At 34.0% G+C, this 19,847-nt stretch overlaps 1 protein-coding gene across 5 annotated transcripts in view; it reads right to left on the minus strand.

The window, feature by feature from the left end:
- Positions 1 to 69: 69 nt before the first annotated feature.
- FAM13B (family with sequence similarity 13 member B) overlaps positions 70 to 19,847 on the minus strand; it is a 72,048-nt gene continuing 52,270 nt past the window's right edge. For 2 of the 5 annotated variants that reach the window (XM_039836106.1, XM_039836109.1), the window contains 13 exons: positions 18,291 to 18,339; positions 17,736 to 17,883; positions 14,988 to 15,053; positions 13,370 to 13,580; positions 12,621 to 12,750; positions 11,844 to 11,925; positions 10,014 to 10,243; positions 8,109 to 8,192; positions 7,775 to 7,870; positions 4,889 to 4,972; positions 4,629 to 4,795; positions 3,701 to 3,802; positions 70 to 2,441 (listed from right to left, as the gene is read on the minus strand). In XM_039836106.1, coding sequence (XP_039692040.1) covers positions 2,318 to 2,441; positions 3,701 to 3,802; positions 4,629 to 4,795; positions 4,889 to 4,972; positions 7,775 to 7,870; positions 8,109 to 8,192; positions 10,014 to 10,243; positions 11,844 to 11,925; positions 12,621 to 12,750; positions 13,370 to 13,580; positions 14,988 to 15,053; positions 17,736 to 17,883; positions 18,291 to 18,339 — 1,573 coding nt within the window. In that variant the 3' untranslated portion in view covers positions 70 to 2,317. The remainder of the gene's footprint in view (positions 2,442 to 3,700; positions 3,803 to 4,628; positions 4,796 to 4,888; positions 4,973 to 7,774; positions 7,871 to 8,108; positions 8,193 to 10,013; positions 10,244 to 11,843; positions 11,926 to 12,620; positions 12,751 to 13,369; positions 13,581 to 14,987; positions 15,054 to 17,735; positions 17,884 to 18,290; positions 18,340 to 19,847) is intronic. The other 3 variants (XM_039836110.1, XM_039836107.1, XM_039836108.1) reach the window with 2 other exon arrangements.

The raw sequence follows: 19,847 nt of genomic DNA on the forward strand, positions 1-19,847 counted from the left end.
GAATACTTGGTCTCTATTTTTCCTTTTTCAACATCTAGTGAGGAAAAAAAAAAAACATTTACAATGACAGAACATTTAAGTTCTTTTATTACAAAAGTCTATACAATGAAGTGCCAGACATTCCAACGCAATTATACTGGTGGTCATATATATCTATATAACATTTGTATATAGATATACAGTTTTTACTTATATCAAAGTAAAACTATTACAAACTGCCTAATTTTACCTACTGCTCAACTATGACACACAATATTGTCACACAGCATAAGTGCTGCCATGCCACTTTTATCTATTCTACTTGCAGCCAAACATTAACAGTGAATAACCAACATCGTGAAGCAGCTGTTAATTCTAAAATGAAACCAGTCAGGCCGCTGACTTATAAAAATATGGTACTCATATAGATTTAGCATTATAAAGAAGGAATATATTATTTAAAACATTTAAATAGTGCATATGGACATTTTTGCATGTGGTATATAAAATAAAATATTCATATAAAACAATATACAGTGCACATTAAATTAGATGTTTGGATATACTCCGGTCTGGAGACTGAAAGAAATTAAAATAACTAAGTGTACACTGCATGATAGATTCAAATCAAAGTGATCTTTTGGCGTTTTAAATTTCACTTTTTTAGGTATACATTATGAATAACCTAGCTGTATCAAAAGGAAACCACACAAAAAGGACTGGATTTAGTGCTTTATTCCCCAACTACATATTCACTACTAATGAATATTCCCTCCCCACAAAAAAAAGGCATTGCACACACAGATGAAATGTGAAGTACTAGAAATGCTACTTATTATCAAGCTACTTCATGTGCTTACTATGTAATAGTGCCAGAAGTCTGAGGTTCATGCTTCCCTCATCTTATTAAAGGATGTTGCAAAAGTCCATTTTTGCATGAAACATATTGTTAATATTAGCTAGTTAAGAAAACCATGCATGAGTCACTGCATGCAAAACATGGGCACAATCAAAGACACTCATCAATCCAAAAAAGCACCAGGAAAAAAATTAACACTTAGATTAAGCCTGACCAGAATATGCTACTAATGACTATTATATTGTTAGCACAAATAAAGTCACCTTTCTGTGAAAATGATTAGCAGAATACCAGGAGAGTACCTGAAAAAAAGCTATGCAAAGCCAAAGACAAAAGATATCCTTAAGAGTATACGACAAGGGGCATACCACTATACATCTTGTAACCAGCTGCTTTAAACAGCATGTGACTGAGCAAAAGGTGGTCTCTTTAGAGGGCGTTTTCTTTATGAATTTTGCTGATTAAGAGGGAAAAAAAAAGATGCAAGCCCCTGAAGGTACATGTAAAAATGCAGTGGTATAGCCCTTGTTAAGAACAGATTTACTTCAGGCATAATGATTCTTTTGCCAATTTAGGCCCATCTGATTTAACACACAAATCTAAGCACCATCAGAATTCCTACATACTGACATGGCTATTTTCTCACATTATCTGGAAGTGGGTAAGGGAAAAAAAAAATAGGATCTGATGCAGACAAATCACATCATCATCAGCTGATAAACAGTAACTGAGGAAACAAACAGTAACTTAAGTCCCATAGGCAGCATGTGATATGATTCAGTTCTGTGCATGATGTGTGATGTGTGTTTTCACTATACTAATAAGCAAGGTCACTTTTTGGTCTACCCTCTGTTCTTTTCATCCAGGAGCTGTTGGACCAATGAATTGCGAATTTTTGCTAACATACTACCTGTGAAAAAGTGTCACTTTGGGAATTAAACAGAAATGTATTCCACAGTAGGACTTCGAATTTCAGTTGATTTTGGTTTTCTAGGAAAACATAGAACATAGTTGCATACGTGCATTTATAGGCCTTTCTTTCAAAATTTCAGTCATTCTGTAAGAAAAAGGCAACTGAAGAATTCAATGTGAAGATTCTCCTCTCAATTATCTTCAGTAATGAAAAAAAAAAATAAAATAAAGTTGGTAATAACAAAAAGCTTGTATTTCCGAAGTTCTTGAAGTTGAAAGGATAAAATACTAGTCTTTTGCTAACAGGATGTATTTGTAGTGCAAAACAATGAAGAAAACTAGATGTTTGCTAAAGGTGAAGAGGACAGTCTGTGGTTAAGATGGAACACTGTGCTCCCTAGAGAGGGTCTACTTACCACCCCCATCATTTCTCTAGTGGCACCACAACCAAGGACAAAATGAGACTCTCTGAGTGTCTGACAAAATGAACTCAAGTACCAGCCAAGTACACACGATGACAGCTTCAGGGAATACAACCGATTTTATGATGTTTTCAAGAAACATATTTTATATGGATTTTGAAGAATCTTGTTTGCTGATAAGAACTTCAAGAAGCCTAAGCTTGGCTTTAATTTTCTTGTACTCCCTGTACTCCTCAAGCACTGGAACACGATCCTCTTTCTGGGCATTCCTAGGGGAGAAAATAAAATCTGTAACATTCTAGAGATCACCTAGAATATTTTATAATAAAGTCCTGAGAGTTGTTGTAATGTAAGATATAATGTTACCAAAATTTAAGTTCAAATAAAAAATTGCTCTGCAAGAAAAATTGTTATTGAACTAATTCTCCCTATCCCCAAGGAACATTCCAAAAATATTTTTATTTTTGATGGATTTATTGACAAATTAAATGCTATACTTATCAATGATAACTAGACATAATATTTTAATAAAATATACAATGCTAAGTTCTGTCAGGTCTGTGCATATATATTAATTGCTAGAGGACCACGAGTCATTTCATACATTAACTGTGGCTTCAGTGAAGCGAGATGTAAAAGTAAAACATCTTACCTGCAGCAAAAAAGTAGTTTCCTCGCTTTATATTAATGACCCTCTGTAATTCAGTTTAACACTAGGTAAAGCATCAAACCATCCTAAGTATAAGCAAAGTTTTCTTCCAATAAAACAAAGAATTAGAAGGTACTTGGAAGATGCATTCCTGCATTTGATATTTTTTTAAAACTATTTTTGCCAACCTATATAGGAGACTCTCAAATTAAAGTAAACGTATTTTGGAATTTGTAATACAGCCATTGGCTTGGTAAGACCACCCAGTTACATGGAAAAACTTTTCTGAGACCTGAGATAGCCCTCATTTCTGGTCATCATTTGAATTAGAATGTATTTTTTTTACTTTTAAAAGAGCCTCACTGAGTCAACTATGCATTACCCAGTGAGACAAAGGCAACTTGCCATATTGTATTACAAGAGCCACATGACTGCCACCCTGTTACACCATTTGGAAATGGGCAGCCTGGAGTGACTAACATGTAGCCTAAGCAGCAATGGTCTCAGTATAAGAATCCTAACTAACTGAAGATAGCCCTCGTGTTATGAGACACTTTCTAAAAAGGAGAAACATCTCATTTCACAAACATTTCCAAAAGGTGAGGATGTAGAATTAAAGAACATAAAATAGTTGCCACTCAACCAAGCCTCCCTAGGACAACCTTAAAATATTTTATCACATGTTGTTTTCTCTAGCTCTGACCTTTTTTTGATATTAATAGCAGGGCTTGGAAATATAAAAGAATGTTTTTTAGTTTTATTTTCAATGCTAATATCCTTATATGCACACTTTATTTCTATTTCTGTATATTTCTTTAACATATGAGCACTTGTGAGTTTAAGGAAAAATAGTACTCAATGTTGTGATGCTCTACAAACCTTCCATTTTGTTGATAAAATGCTTCTTCAAATTCTCGTAATGTTTTACGTAGTTTCTTTTTTTCAGCTCTGGCTTTCCAAAGTTGTTCCAGTAATTCAGGCCTAAAATTGAAATGGGAAGAAAATATTATTGAAAGGGTACTACTGATTCATTATGTTCTTAAAGAGTGGTTCAAACTAACTGCTGCAAACTAAAGTCAGCTGGGATGCTTTTAAAATATATCAATGCCCAAGCTCCACTTGGGACTAACTAAATCAGAATAACTGCAGGTAGGACTTTATAGCGGTACTTAAAAAAAAAAGTCTTCCTAGATGATCCTAAAGTGAAGCCAGGGCTGAGAACCACAGTCAGATACAATATTAGGTGAAGAAGCTGATATGATAGAGAATATACCGACAGATGAGTCTCAGCTGGCTCCTGTACTTTGTTATACAGCAAATGTAGGATTTTTGTTTTAAAAATTTCAAAATACACTAATGTTGAATAAAAGAAAATGTGAATAACAACATGTATCTGTAAATCATTTTTTTCCCCCTTCTTTAATTCCTTCCCCTCCCCCCACACTTCCACCCCTGACCTATGGATGTTGCCATTTCCCCTTAAGAACTGGATCTTTGAAGGCGGGGTGTCTCCTCCCACGAGCTTGGGGTGTGTACCTTGGGCCTGGCACCCCAGCTCACTCGGCGGGCCTGGCATATCCGGAGTATGGTCCGCAGCTCCGCCTAGGGAGCGAACCCAGGACCTTCTGCGTGTAAAGCAGACGTGCTAACCACTAACTATGGTGCCACGCCTGTAAATCATATTTTTTAAAAAGAGTATATCTTGGGCATTGCATTAATTCCAAGTGCTTGATTATTTAATAATGAATTTCTTGGCATATAAATTTTATTATACAAATAGGCTAAAATAAAAAACCAGTATACATACATAGAGGCTGCTCGAGTACTTGACAATCGAAGATCCAGAGCCAGTTTTTCTTGATTTTCTTCAACATCAGATTCTGAGTTTTCCAATGAAGACTGTGCCTGTACAGCGGTTTTCAAGATATCAGTTAACTCAGAGGACAGACTAATACCTTCTTCTTCTTCTTCTTCCTAAAAAGATACCCAAACAGAGAATCAAACAGGCCATGACTTTCAACTATTCCTCTAAAAAGAGATCAGAGAATGGTTTCTCTTAAGGACTACCTTGATTTCTTCAAAAAAATGTGCAGTTTCTCCTTCTATGATTGGTTGTAACATCTGACCCCTTCGCTTTGTGGATGGAGATCCCTGTAACAATTAACATACAAATGATTTACATTTTAAGTATTTAAAGTGTTCAATGAAGCTTCACTTCAGTATGGAACAGATAGTAAACTTCATTTTCAAAATCCTAACCATTTGCTTTTAATTTTTCAGGAGTTCCTTAGTAAACTTCTTTTTGCTTATATGTTATTTTCTTGTTATGTATACACAAAAGAGATAAATGAAATTTATGTTTAGATAAAACTAAAAGTTCATTCAGAAAATATTTTTAAAATTCTAAACGATAAAAGAAAGTGTGACATATAATTTAATTGGGAGCATTTTTCTTTTTAACAATAGCTATCAACCATTTTGGCCTGAGGACCCCTTTACAACTCCTTTATAAAAAATAACAGCTTCACTGAGATATAATTCACATACCATAAAATAAACTTTTAAGAGTGTACACTTTAGTGGTTTTAGTATTCAGAAATTGTACAACCATCACCATTATCTACTTCCAGAATACTTCATCAGCCTTATCCCCACAAAAAACCCTATACTCATCAGCTGTTATTCATGTCCCACTCCCTCTAGCCCTGGGCAAGCACTTATCTATTTTCTGTTGGCCTATTCTAGATATTTCATATATTGGAATCATACAACATGCAGCCTTTTGTGTTTGGCTTCTTTCACTTAGCATAAATATTTTCAAGTTTTATACATCTTGTAGCATGTATGAGTACTTCTTTTTTATGGCTGAATAATATTCCACTATATGGAATAATATTCCACTATATAACACTTTTATTTATCCATCAGTTGCTGGACATTAGGATTATTTCCTCATTTTGGCTTTATGAATAACACTATAAAAACTGTGTACAAGTTTTTGTGTAGACATATGTTTTCAATTCTCTTTGGCATATATAGGAGGAGCACTGCTAGATCATGTGGTAACTCTGTATTTAATCTGTATTTAACAGTTTGAGAAACTGTCAAACTGTTTTTCAAAGTGGCTGTACCATTTTACATTCCAATCAGCCGTGTCTAAGACTTTAAATTTCTCCATATCCTTGCCAATACTATTGTTATCTGTTTTTATTATACTAGTGGGTATAAAGTGGTATCTGAATGTGGTTATTTGCACTTCCTAATGACTAATGATAGTGAACATCTCATGTATTTAATAGCTATTTATATATCTTCTCTGGAGTAATGTCTATTTAAATCCTTTGTCTATTTTTAATTGAGCTATTTATCTTTTTATTATTGAGTTATAAGAGCTCTTCACATATTCTGGATAAAGTCCTTTATTAGATACATGATTTGCAAAATTTTCTCCTGTTCTGTGGACTGTCTTTTCACTTTTTTAAGTGTCCAAAACTTTGATGCACAAAATTTTTAATTTTCATAAAGTCCAATTCATTTTTTTTGTCATTATGTTTTATGTGTCATATCCAAGAAAACACTGCCTAATCCAAGGTCACAAAGATTTATTCCTCTATTTCCTAAGTTTTACAGTTTTAGGTCTTATTTAGATCTATAATTCATTTTAAGATAAGTTTTGTGTGCAGTAGAAGTCTAAATTCATCTTTTTTTTTTTGAACGTGGATATCCACTTGTCTGAGCACCATTTGTTGAAAAACTATTCTTTCCTACTGAATTGTCTTAGCTTAACTTTTATACTCCAAATTTCTTTTTATGATAGTTATATCTGGGAGTCTGTAAGATCTAGAAATGTTTTCTATTGACTAAGTTTCTAAAAATAAACTTGTTGAATTCTATTTTTTTCTAACTTGTGGAATTCTAAAATGGTTTTCATAAAGAAATTTAAAGACTATACTATTATGGAATTATGAAAAAATACCTTGTAATCAAAGAATAAAATCTGTATTAAATAAACTCTTAAGTGCAAAGTATATAAACTATAACAGGATTTTTTCCCTTGTTCAAAGAAAACTGACTATATCTAATTAAAATACTGCTGAGATGGCTAACTAAAACAATGGCTAATTAAAAAAGAATTAGTTGATATGAGGGCTAAATAAAACGTGCTCAGAAGGGCAATATGAACCTTCTAACGAGTAGTCAGGTGGTCAAGCCTCAAGGAAATCCCCATGCAAGTGGCTACTGACATGAAAATGGCCTGCAAGCCTAAGCAAACCATAAGCTCCTGTAAATTAATTCCTATGAGATGATGCAAAATGGGCTACACACTGTTTTCTACTTGAGCCTGAGAGAAATCTAGAGCCATACTATTTAATGGTTAATTTGGGGACGACGCTTAATTTGCATGTAAGTATTAGTTTTCATTTTTTCTCTAAAAATGTAAATGAATATGAATAAGCATGACTTTACTGAACTTTTTCATGTAAAAAGATAAACTTGAAAAAAAATCAGTTTATATTACTGTGCAACTTAAGTGATCAGAACGTTCATCACAAAACTAATGTATTTTCAAAGACATGAATTTAAATGGAAAGAAACTAGGGAAATGTCTGAAATGTAGGTTTTCTAATTCCACAATGTAGGTGACCCTGGGCAACATCATTCTTGAGCCTCAGCTTCATCAACTGTAAAATGAGGCTATTATCTGTTATCTGTTATGACTTATCAGGATTTAATGACATAATCATACATAAAAATGCTTATAAAAGTGCATAGGAGATAGTAGCAGGTACTTATTAGTAATTTCCTATTCTTTTAAAGGTAATAACCTCACCTTGCATATACAATTCTTGCTATCCTGGCTGTGTCTTTCTCCCATATACTACCATAATAACTGTTTTTAAAAGAGTAGGTCTTGGTAAATTAACTAGATAAATATTTGCATGTTTTACTTACAAGGACAGGAGTGATGCTAGCTCTTGTCAACATCTGCTTTACAAGTCTGTATCTTTCATAGAGAGGTTTAACAATGTGCCTTTCTTCTCTGGTCACCTGAAGCAAGAAAAGTGAAAATTAATAAATTAATCAGGAATCTAAAATGTCTAAAACATTAAGCAATATGACTAACCACCCTCCCCCACCAAGTTTTAAAAAGTTATTTTAAATAAGTAGGCAATATTCCAAATGTAGGAAACGGTGCTCTATAAAACAGCTCTGAAGATGTGGGCCTCAAAAGTGATTTGTCCTCTTAAGATAAAAAATCAAATGTTTTTAGTAAGAGAGACATTACCGGCCTTCCATGTTGGCTTTCATAGTAAAGAAGACTTTTCTGGAGAGAAGTTTTCTCTTCTACCAAATTATCTTTTGTCATTTTCTAGAGGGGAAAAAGAAACTTCCATTAGCACTGTTATTGTCCTCATCCCCACAATGTAAACAATTAAGTTGAAAGGGCAGGCCATCACCACCCAGCCTAGGCTAATAATACATCCTTTGCTAGGGGATTTGCAGGCAACATATCTCAGTTTCCTGTAGAATCTGGTCTTCAAGTAAGTAGGTAGCGATCCTCTTTGGTGGCTTAATTTATCTTTTATCTGAATAAGTTATGAATACCAGCTTAGTGACTCTAGTTAAGTCACTTAACCACTTTTTATTCAACATCCTAATCTATAAGACAGGATACTTCATCCTACCTCATAGGGCTCAAATGAGAACTAAATGAGTTAATATGTTGTTAAAGGCAGTTGCAAAAGTGCCTACCTAGCACACAGTAAGTACACATAAATGCCTATTATTTAACTTTGCACAGTCTTTTACTGACATTATAACTATAATTTGGTGTATGTGGACACACATACAAAAGCACATGCATGCACAGCACAGGTCCTGTAATCCAATATTTCTCCTAAACAATTAAGAAAATCTGATAGCAATATAGTGGAAAGACCTTAAAAAAACAATGTCAATTTTCATCTTAGACTCCTACTCTATGATTCTAGTTTCCCTTCATCTGGCACTTTTTTTACATTGTAATACTCTTCTCATAACTTTTAGCACTCTAAATGGTACTAGAGTAGACATGACACCCCAAATTTACCTGCCCATAGAAACTTCTCCATTTATTCCATAGGACCTTTTAACATCCCAGTGAACCAATGTCCCACACACCACCCTTTAACACTAGACCAAATAAACTGTCTACTTAACCCCAGGACTAGATAATACTATCTGTTTCTCACCAGAGTGAAATAAGAGGTAAAAAAAAATTATCCTGAATATTATCTTCCTAGAACAAGTACCACTTTAAATTATGTACATTCAGTAGAGGACAGCTGGGTATAGACTCTATGAAAACATTGTGATTTCAAATTCAAGCCTTAAATCTAGGACAATGAATCTGAATAAAGCTAATCTAATCAAAATCATTTAAGGAGAGGAGGAGTTGGTCTAATACAAAATCCAAAAACAAGAAAGTTAGAGGAGAGAAGCAATTAGAATTTCTACTCCAGCTCTGTTCAAAGGGGAGGAAGACTAATATTCATATGAAAGAGTTGTGTTCTCTTGTCAAGATAGGAATTCGCATTAGTACTCATCATTGCCTAGACAAAGGTTCACGTGAGATCATCTACCTCTCTATTCTCAGCAAATCTCATCTGATAAATGATTGGGACTGCCAGGTACTTTGACCAGGACTGACCTAGGCATGGGCTTTAGTGACTAACGGTTCCTCAAAACAATTCATTCAATTCTTATAACAACCATATTGTGTATTTTAATGTACATAACCACATTCACATAGTAGCAGGGCTGTCAAAGGGGCTCAATGGCAGAATGCACAGAATATAACCAGTCAGTGCCAGGCATAAACTAAGAGCTCAATATATATAACTATTAAGATACAAAGCCAGGATTCAAATTCAAGTTGTTTCATGCTCTTTATACACTCATCTTACCAAATGCCTTCAATACAAATGAACATATCAGCATTTTAGTTTGTTTAGTCTTATTATTGTGATTCAGTTCCTGAAAGATAGGGCACTTCTGGTATGCTGATAAAAACATGTTTCTACATCTGCAAACTTGGGGTGCAGACTCAGGCCATTTAGATTACTTAGACATACTCTATGTCACTGTGGTACTTATTTTGTTTCGGGGACTCTAAAGGCTAGTCTGGGCAAACACCATAGCTCAAGATTACTTTGATATCTTCTGGAAGACACCTCTCAACACGTTTTTCTTTCAGTCTTTTCAGAATAAGTTCAAGTGTTGCTTCCTTAGATGGCTTCTTCTCCTTCTGAATGACCCTGGCTTCATCTTCATTGTCTTCATCTTCATGGTCTAGAGAAGAGCCAAAGCTTTTTGGAAGAGTGTTACTACGTGGACGTGTCTGAGGTACAAATTCTCCATCAGAGCTTTTGTGTTTTGCATCTACATTGGAGAACCAAGAGGATACATCAGTAATACTGATTTTAGCTAAAATGCAAATAGATCAAAAAAGTACTCAGTGAACAAGATATACAACAGGACAACATACATTAACAGCACACAGGCTCAGATAGTTCAAGGGCACATGAAGTACTGAAATTATACATATAGCAAGAGAGCTATACTATTCATTCTTTCAATCAATATTCATAGAAAGCCTACTGAAGTAAAATGTTCTGATAAGAACTGGAGAAACAGACATGGTCCCTATTTTCATGGAGCATATACTCAGGGAAATAAAAACAAAAACCAAGTAGTAATAATCATAAAAAAAATAATTACAAAGAGTGCCAAGTGCTATGAAGAAGATAAAATAGGATGGCATCACAGTGCTAAAAGGAATGTGTTTTGTAGAAGAACAACTACATTGGATGGGACTAACATAGAAGGCCTTTCTGAGATAGTGATATCCTACTTAAACATGGAATAAGGAGATAATGTAGTATAGGAAATTTAAGGGAAGAGGCTATAGCCGGTGCATAGGCCCTGAAGCATAGCATGTTTAAGGAACAGAAAATGAGAGAGGAAAGTGATAAAGTGGGCAAAGGGCAGAGTATGCAAGACCTTGAAAGCCATGGCAAGGAATTTGGACTTTATTCTAAGTGGAAAGGGTGGCCCACTAAAGGACTTGGAACAAGATAGTAACAGAGTTTTTTTAAAAGGTAATTCTGGCTACAATGAAGAGAATGGACTATAGGACAATAAGAGTGAAAGAAAATTGAAAAATTAGTTGGGAACTAATTTTTCTTGTTTAATGACAATTTGGTTGAAACCGGCATTAAATAAGGAATGCTTAACAGAGCTGTAGAAAACAATTCTAAAGAAGAAAGAAGAGAACTTATCTTAACCTTAAGAGTATAAACTCAATAACAGTAGGGACACTGTCTTGTTCACTGTTTTAGCCTTAGATGTCTATACGTACCTGGTACTTAACAATACTAAAAAATTTGGTTGAATAAATTCAAATGAATAAACCAAAATGTGATACTACAGATTATAAACCCATACTTGGTACAGATAATTTTTAAAGTATTAACAATTATTTTAAAACATGATCACTAAACACAAAGTAAATATACCTTAGTAACTAATGTACTGGATTGACACCCAGTAACATAAGACCTAGTTTTTGATTTGAGACTTACAATTTGGTCTTTGTAGTATAAACATTATTAGATATTCTTAGTCTTAGCTGAAATACCTACAAAAACCAAAACAGTTTAACATCTGAAATATATTTCAGATAAATTTTATAAATATAATATCACTTATGAATATACAAGCTATTTTTCAAAAGAATACAACTAATTAAAACACAGGGAAAAAAATAAATAAATAAAACACAGGAAAGACATTTGGAAGACTATAATATAGTGCCCCAACTTTGACTATAACTAAAGAACAAAAGAAAACTTTTACTTTTGGTAAACAGTGTTCCAAGATTTTAAATTATTAAAATAATCAAAATTACAATTCTCATAGACATTATTATGAAGAATATTTTAAAAATGCAAATGTATTACAAAAATGGCACATTTTATACCTTTAATTTGCTTCCGCAGTTTTGTAAGCTCTGTCATCCATTTTAATACCTTTGGGTTGGCTGCAATATCACTGTAGGAAGGCTGAAAAATTGAGGAAAAGAATTACTGATATCTTTGTGGTAAGCAATGGTTATGTTAATTTAAGCCAAAGGAATATTTTATTATTCCAGCAGTAAAGATTTCACTCAATCCTCATTTCTTCTTACCTTATTTCAAGTAGATAAGGAAGTATATTAAGTAAAGTTCTCAGAGCAGGATCTAGCAATTGACACAAGCCAGATTTGAATATAGGTCTTCTGACTCCATGTATAGGGCTCTTTCCACTTTGCATGATCAAATTATTAAATTATCAGATTAAATTTATTATTTAATGTTAAATTTAATTATTAAATTATTGCTATTACACGTTGTAAATTTATTATTAAATTTATGATATTATTTGTCATCAAAAATTATTAAACTCTCTCTTTCTCTGCCTGCCACCCTTGAGGGAGCAGAAATAGCATTAACAAGATTTTTCAATTACAGTATTTACCTTAAAAATTCTACAGGCTGTTTTGACCATGGAAATATAAAACTGCCAATAGCAAGAACACTAGCCTAGGACTAAGAGACTAAGGATCTACATAATCTCAGCTCTAGATGATCACTATTGCTCTGGGCATCTCAGATTCATTCCATCTCCTGGAAAAGAGATAAACAGACTAAGGCTCTCCAAAGAAGCTTCTCCCCCTTCCAAAGCTCTGCCTCACTGCTGCACAATGCTACAAACTTACCTTGCTATTTCTTTCCCTTTCAAATTGTTCTTCAAATTGTCTGATTTTTTTCTGAAGTTTCTTGACCAACTGATATGGTGATCTGTCTTCTCTTTTTTCATCTTTTGAACTAAAGGATGATCTTCGAATCCTAAATGAGACCAAGAGGTGAACACTGTGTTAAATTTTCAAGTTATGAACACCATATCTCTTATTGCCCTCATATAACATGATATTATTTCCAAGAAATATATCCCTAACACTAAAAAACAGATTTAAAGAAAGAAACATGCTACAGTGTTACAGATTACAAAATTAACTAACACAAGTGTTGATGAAAACAATTTGGAATCAATGAAATACTGTTTGGGCAAAGGCAGAAAAACAAAGATACCTATGCAATTCAGAACTCTTTTGGTTTTCAAACTGCAAAGAAAAGGTTTTGACATTCAGAATCAATTTAAGGTTTTAACAATAAAAACATTAGATTGGTAAGCTTCACTTGCTGCTTCTCTTCCAGAGTTCTGTATTTCAATCATCAGTAATCAAATGAATAAATACACCATGAGAAAATGTCTATTAGAGAGCAAACCCCAAACACTACACCTCAATAAACTCAGAATTTAGGAACTCAAATAATTTAAAATTATAAAAACGTGCTTCATGAAATAGGAGAGAAAGCTTTGAACTGCAGGTCTAGAGGATTAAATCTCTCAAAGGACCTAGGTATGTAATTGAAATCACCTCTAAGTACATAAAAAATCACATACCTAGCAAAAGAAAGTGCTTTAGATGAGGAATCTAACGTTTCTGGATCATGTAGGAAACGCTGGCTTTGCCCAAAATCTAAACTACGGTGTGATAATACTGGAGGACAGTCCTCTTCCAGGGGGTGGTGATTCATTCTTCCAGCTTGTGGGGAGAGCTGAGCTTCTCCAGACTCAGAGTCTTCCTGCCAAGACTTAAAAGCAGGAAATGGCTCTGTAAAACAAACACAAATAATAGCAACATGGGTCTCTTGGTTCCACATGGGAAAAAAAAAAAAAAACGCTACTAAAGTTATATGCTCTTTTAAATCATATTATTATGTTGTGGTTCATATAATATTTGATACTTTTTTTTAAACAAGGGATACTAGGATCTTCATAAAGCCTACTATAGTTTAAAAACTGCCTGCAGTTCCTTTTATAGCCAGAGTTCTATTTTCATATAAGGAGTTATACCTTAAATTTCTGAACCCAGTTACAAAGCAAGAAAGGACACTGTCAAGCTCTTTAAAATGATATCAAAACTTATTTTTCAAGTAGGGAAAGTCTTCGTTTTGAAACTCAAAAGTCCTTGGGAATTTAACTCAGCCAAATGCTGCCAGGTGAATAAATTGCCCTTCACTGTCAAGCGGCCATGTTAAGAAACTATTCTCCATGCTATACAGAACACTCACCGAATAGAGCTAACTCCAAAATGAGTTATAATTTCCAAATGAGTAGCTAACTCACCTGACAGCCCCTGGTTTCTAACATTAAACTGTGGTAATTTTCTGTTAAAGGATTCCTATGCATAATACATATTTTAATAATTAAACACTCAACAATATTATCAAGATAAAATTTAATAGCAGCTGTCGTTCTTAAATGCATTTATTTTATTGGTTATCCTGTATGTTCTCAAATGAAGTCATGTTGATTTATTTGATGTCTTTGCACATATAAGGTTTGATTACATACAGAACACATACAGATAAACACATAGTCCACAAATATACTCCAAATATCACTGGATAATATCACTGGAGTCTGGGAGAGAGGAAGGGCACTTTTCACTTTTCCATCTACACATTAACTTTATAATTACAATTTAAAACTTTGATGCTATGGCTATTAACAATAACAAAATAAAAATGAGGTTTTAAGTATTTTGGGGTGTAAAGATGGCTTGACAGTGTCAAAAATCAAGAATGTTTTTTCTTCACACAATAGATAAGGATTGCTACTTTAATAATTTAGTTTAACTATGCATTAGCAATTTAAAGCATTACATTTTTCTTCAAGGTAATAAAAATATAATTGTTTTTAAAGCCCAGATCAATTTGATAACTAAAGATTAGGTACAAAGCGTGCAATCCCGTAATAAAGCCAGCAATAAAGTGATTTTCAAAGCAACCCTTGTACCTGCTTCCCAGCAAATATACTAACTGGTAATAAATATTTTGCAGGAAAGCTCCTGTTTAAAGAAAAGAGAAGTAATAAAAACAATTTTTTTAGGGGTATCATTTTTAACCCAGAACGATTTTCCTACTATATGGGAGCAGCAGGAGAAGGGCTAACAAAAAGGCAAACAAAGTGAACCATAAAAAGGCAAAAAAACTAAACTATGGTGAACCATACTTACCCTCCCCATCTCTCTGCAGATGCATTGTTTTGAAATCAATGAGGGGGAAAGTGATAGGGCATGACGCTAATAAAATGGAAAAAATGGCAAAAAATACTAAAGTGAACACACAGCACAGTCAGAACAAACCATACACATAACTAACACAAAGCCAAAGGTACCAAAAACATTTCCCTAAAACCAGTTAGGCATTTAGCTCAAAAATGTTATTCGAAGAAATTACTACTAACCACTTTAAAAACAAACACAAACATACATTTCCATTTCGGCAAGCAAGGCAAAAAAATCAAAGTAGTAACTGTTTTATTAAAACTCAAACATAAAACTAAAGAAATAGAAACTCTTAACCAGGTACTATTTGAAGCTTTTCAGTATAATTAGTTTGACAGAAAAATATCTCACTTAGAATGATTGCTCTTTGAATAGATCCTATTGTTTTCATTCACGAGTTAACAGAAGAGAATTTGAAGGAAAGATGTTGTCCACTTCCATCAAAAGCCAAGACCTTTTGAATAGCTGCTACAAATTCATCACATCGGTGGCAGATATGTGCTATCTGCTTGCTAACTTCATTCTGTTGACTATACTTTGAGCAACACAAAAAAGAAAACCTACACACTTAAGAGTGAGGTGGGTCTCTATTTGGAGTTACCTCACTTCTCTATTAGAGTCACATTTAAACAAAGTATGTCTGATTCCAAGGTATCTAGGGTCTAACATAATTTGATCTCCTGAGGAAGATTTTATTTAGATCATCCTAACTCCTAGCTGTAGAAAATCATCTTTGTATTGGTGGCAAAGTTGGAAGCAACAACATGGTCTGTTAACAGCCACTCTCCCAAGCACATGCAGTGTTCGTGGCTGAGAAGTTCACTCAGATGTCTACAACTCTTTGGTTTCTGAAAGTCACAGATCCCTACTCTTAGTACAGCCAGAAGGAGGTCTATGTGGTCTTGTCAAGGCTGTTGAGCCAGGTGGATAACAGGACAGATCAGACACTGAAAATCAGTAGTCCATAGTTATCCTCCCTTCCTTACTGCAAGCTATAAGAGGTGAATTCTGACAGAGAAACAAGAGACTCCAGGCATTAGGTACTCTTTGGGGAAGTTTCTAAAAAAGCTAAAGCTAGACAGATAATGTCCTATCTCCTCAGACAATGAAAAACATTTGCTCTTTTATGTTGAAAACTTAAAAATGAGGACCTTTAGGATTGTAAAAGGCTATTTACCTGCATTCCTCCAAGAGGAAGAAGCATTAAGACCTTTGTCAGAATCCCAGCCTACTGCAACTCTAGGGATGCCCTGTTGACCACCACTCCTTTTCAGTGACTATGCTAGGGTAAATAAATAAGAGGGACATCTGATCTTCACTGCCACCAAGATGCAAATATATTCCCTAACTCTGGGGAACATCTTCATAAATTTCAAATGTCCTGAATAACCCAGAACAAAGCAAATGAAAGATAACTCCCTGATTTAGTCTAAGTTAAGACACATAATATGCCACTAGGCATACCAAACATCTAGACCAAAAAAAAAAAGGAGGTGGGTGGGGAGACAGCAGTAAAGGTTGACACAAACAATGACTTGGTTAGGGCTTTTAAAAATTGGCTATATCTTAAAAATAAAAAAATAAAAACACTCCAACTGTGATGAGGTGAGTAGACGAGGTGGCAAAAGGAGTCCATAGTATGGGCATTGCAATTCCTCTTGTTATTGCCACTGTATGCCATTAGCTAACTTGACAAAGATGAAATAAGCAAAGTGAACAAGTGAACTAAGATTCCTGAGTTGTCTCGTTGTCTCTTTACCAAGGAAGGTGTATGATCCAAAAGGACTCCTGGATCCAAATTTGCTTGCTTGCTTCCACTCCCCACCCCCAACATTTTATTTGAAATTACAAATATACAGCCAGGTTTAAAAATGTTTACAGTGAACATCCATATATCAATCACCTAGATTCTACCATTAACATTTTACTAAACTTGCTTGATAACATTCATCTATCCCGTTAACCATCTTATTTTTTTTTTCATGAATTTCAAAGTAAAATGCAGATATCGGTATACTTCCCCATAAACATTTCAGCATACAAATCATTCACTGGAGCTCAATATTTATTTAGTTTTTGCTTCTTTGATAAAAAAGAAAAACATACACAATGAAATGCAAGTTTTAAATATACATTTGCTGAGTTTTGACAGGTACATATACCCATGTAGCTTGCTTTTTAAATTTAAGTTCAAACTTCTCTCCTTTGTAAAATTTGCTAGGATCCTGCTCCCAAGCCTTCATAACCTAACCTAATATAGGGATATGATACAATATTTGCTTAGAAATGTCCTTAATAATCATTAAAAAAAAGTATTCCTGATGATCATTAAGAAGAAGTAGCTATATATAAGCCCTCTCTTTAAAGTGGTTGAGTCCTAGCATACTAGACTTTCAAAGACTGGGAGATATAACCTGGTTTAACAATTAACGAAAGCCTATCCAAGGTGATTTTATTTTTTTAATCAGTTCTGACATCCATCCTCAAAGCCAATGGATAAGAACTTCAAGTTAGTCGCCCTATAATATCATTAGTGCATTTGAGTAAAACACCCATTCACTCTTCCTATATGAAAAAGAGAACAGAAAATTGAAATGAAAAAGGTTGTCCATAAAAGGACAGTAATCTCATTACTGCTTTGGGTAATTTCAGTTACCAAAAAAAAAAAATAAAATTAGTATGTGTGGATAAAATTACCTTCCCATTTATCACCATCAGAAACATTCTTCAGATCTAAATGTGGAATATGGACACATGCTGCTTCTCCTTGAATACCAACATTTTGATCTCCTGGCACTTCTGATTCAGTGTTGGCATTCAAATCACATATCCTGCTACTAGAATCCTACATTTTAAAATAAAGAATACATTTCACAACTATGAAGCTTTTCATACCCAGCTTAAAGTCAACCAGCATATATCTTTGTGTAGTCTTCATTAGTTTACTGTGCCTATACAGTCAGCTGTCCCACTCCCACCATCTAAACTATTTTCAAAAATAATTTTGCAGTTTTATAACATATATTACTGAAAGATAAAGTTTGGACCCAAATTCAAGAAAGTGTTTTCATAACCTTCTTATAACCAAAGGTGGTAATTTAAGTTGCTGCTTAACTATAGAACATTTGGTAAGAGTATCTATATTTAAATCTCCCCAAAACCTATTTAATCCGAGTTAAAGGCCAGATATAATAATTGGTAGATTAAGTCTAGTCAATTTTTTAAGAACCATAAAAGAAAAATAATTCTTACCAGAATCAAGTGTGACAATTTATCATTGTCAAATGACAAGTATTCTTTCCTAAAAATACAAATAAAGTTATTAGTCTTTTAAGAATAAATAGGTCTCTATCATTGCATATGTCTGACCTAGATTCCTCTCTTTCCCATATAGTTAGCATTTACAATGTGAGAAAAGAAAATGACAACTGGACATATGCCCATTCTTTGGAGCCCTATATCTGAAAATCACACACTACTGAAAAGATCCACAGAATCACTTCAGGTTTAGAAAATTTAGTAACATTCACCACCCTCCCACATAACCACACCAAAAAAAAAAACTATTTTAAAAGGAAAAATAAAATCCATAATAAATAAAAACCAAAAGGACTGCATGTATAATGGAAAAGATTTTATAAAATAAATTATTAGTTTTGACCAAATAGCTTTAACACTCCCCCACTCTGAGATTTTTTTTTTCTTTTAAAGATGATTTTTAAAAGGTATAGCTATGTCCTATATTTTAAATCTGATTATGTTCTAGCACAATCAAAGCATGGTTAGTACTTCTAAACCTCTCCTTCCTCAAAACATAATGGTAACAGGTAAACAGGAAATTTTTTTTAATATCGATTCACCCCTTTTTTCCCCAAAAAACTATCCACTATTTAGAACATGTATTACAGCAAGCTGTCACAAATGATCTCCACCTATATGACCCGTCAACAGAGCATCTAATATCATAATAGGTTATCAACATGCCTATTATGGGAAAGTTCTCCTGAAAGACACTGTGACAGTTTACAATGATACCTACAGGTGCTGCTGCTACCCTGCCATAATAGTGTGCACTCAGAACACAAGTCTTGATCTAAATACAGTAGGTTATCTCCTCATACAAATAATTATCTTATTCTTGCTGAGCATGAGAAACAACTAAATTCCCTGGCAAGCTTTATGACCTTATTTTGCTTAGAGTGGGAGCAAATGGTGGGGTGAGCTAAATTCTACCCTAACACTAAAAGATCTAATCATCTAAATTCAAAAAAAATGAGTGTTAAACATATAAAATGTAATCCACCTAACCAAGAAACTCTTTCGATCTAAAAACAAGTTTGCTAACCTATACACAAGTTGAAGAGGAAAGGGCTTTTTCCAAAAAGATTTGAGTCCTCACTAAATGGATCCTTATTGTTCTATCAAATCCAGATGTCATCATTCTGGGGATGCCTGTTAATGCTGTTAATCTTATATCTTCAGCCCATAGCTCCAATACTCCCTGGGCTGGAAGAGGATCATTCCTGCCTCCTGAAAGGAAGCACAAGGAACTGCTGTAAGCAGGAAAATCTGTGGACCTTCAGAGTATGGGGACGCTCCAGAGACATGGCTCCAAAGAATTTACTTACCCTCAGAGAACAAGTTTCCACTCACAATTAAAAGAGACAATGGCATTAACGCAAGTTTACCTTTGTCAACAGGCTACCACCAAATTACTAATGCTGTTTGGGATTTCTCAGTATTTACAATCTAGTCTGCCACTTTATTACTGATTTGTCTTCAGAATATCAATTATCTTTCCTAAGAAAG

Source organism: Pteropus medius, unplaced genomic scaffold (assembly GCF_902729225.1).
Source record: "Pteropus medius unplaced genomic scaffold, Ma_sr-lr_union100, whole genome shotgun sequence".
In the NCBI taxonomy this organism is placed as follows: Eukaryota; Metazoa; Chordata; class Mammalia; order Chiroptera; family Pteropodidae; genus Pteropus; species Pteropus medius.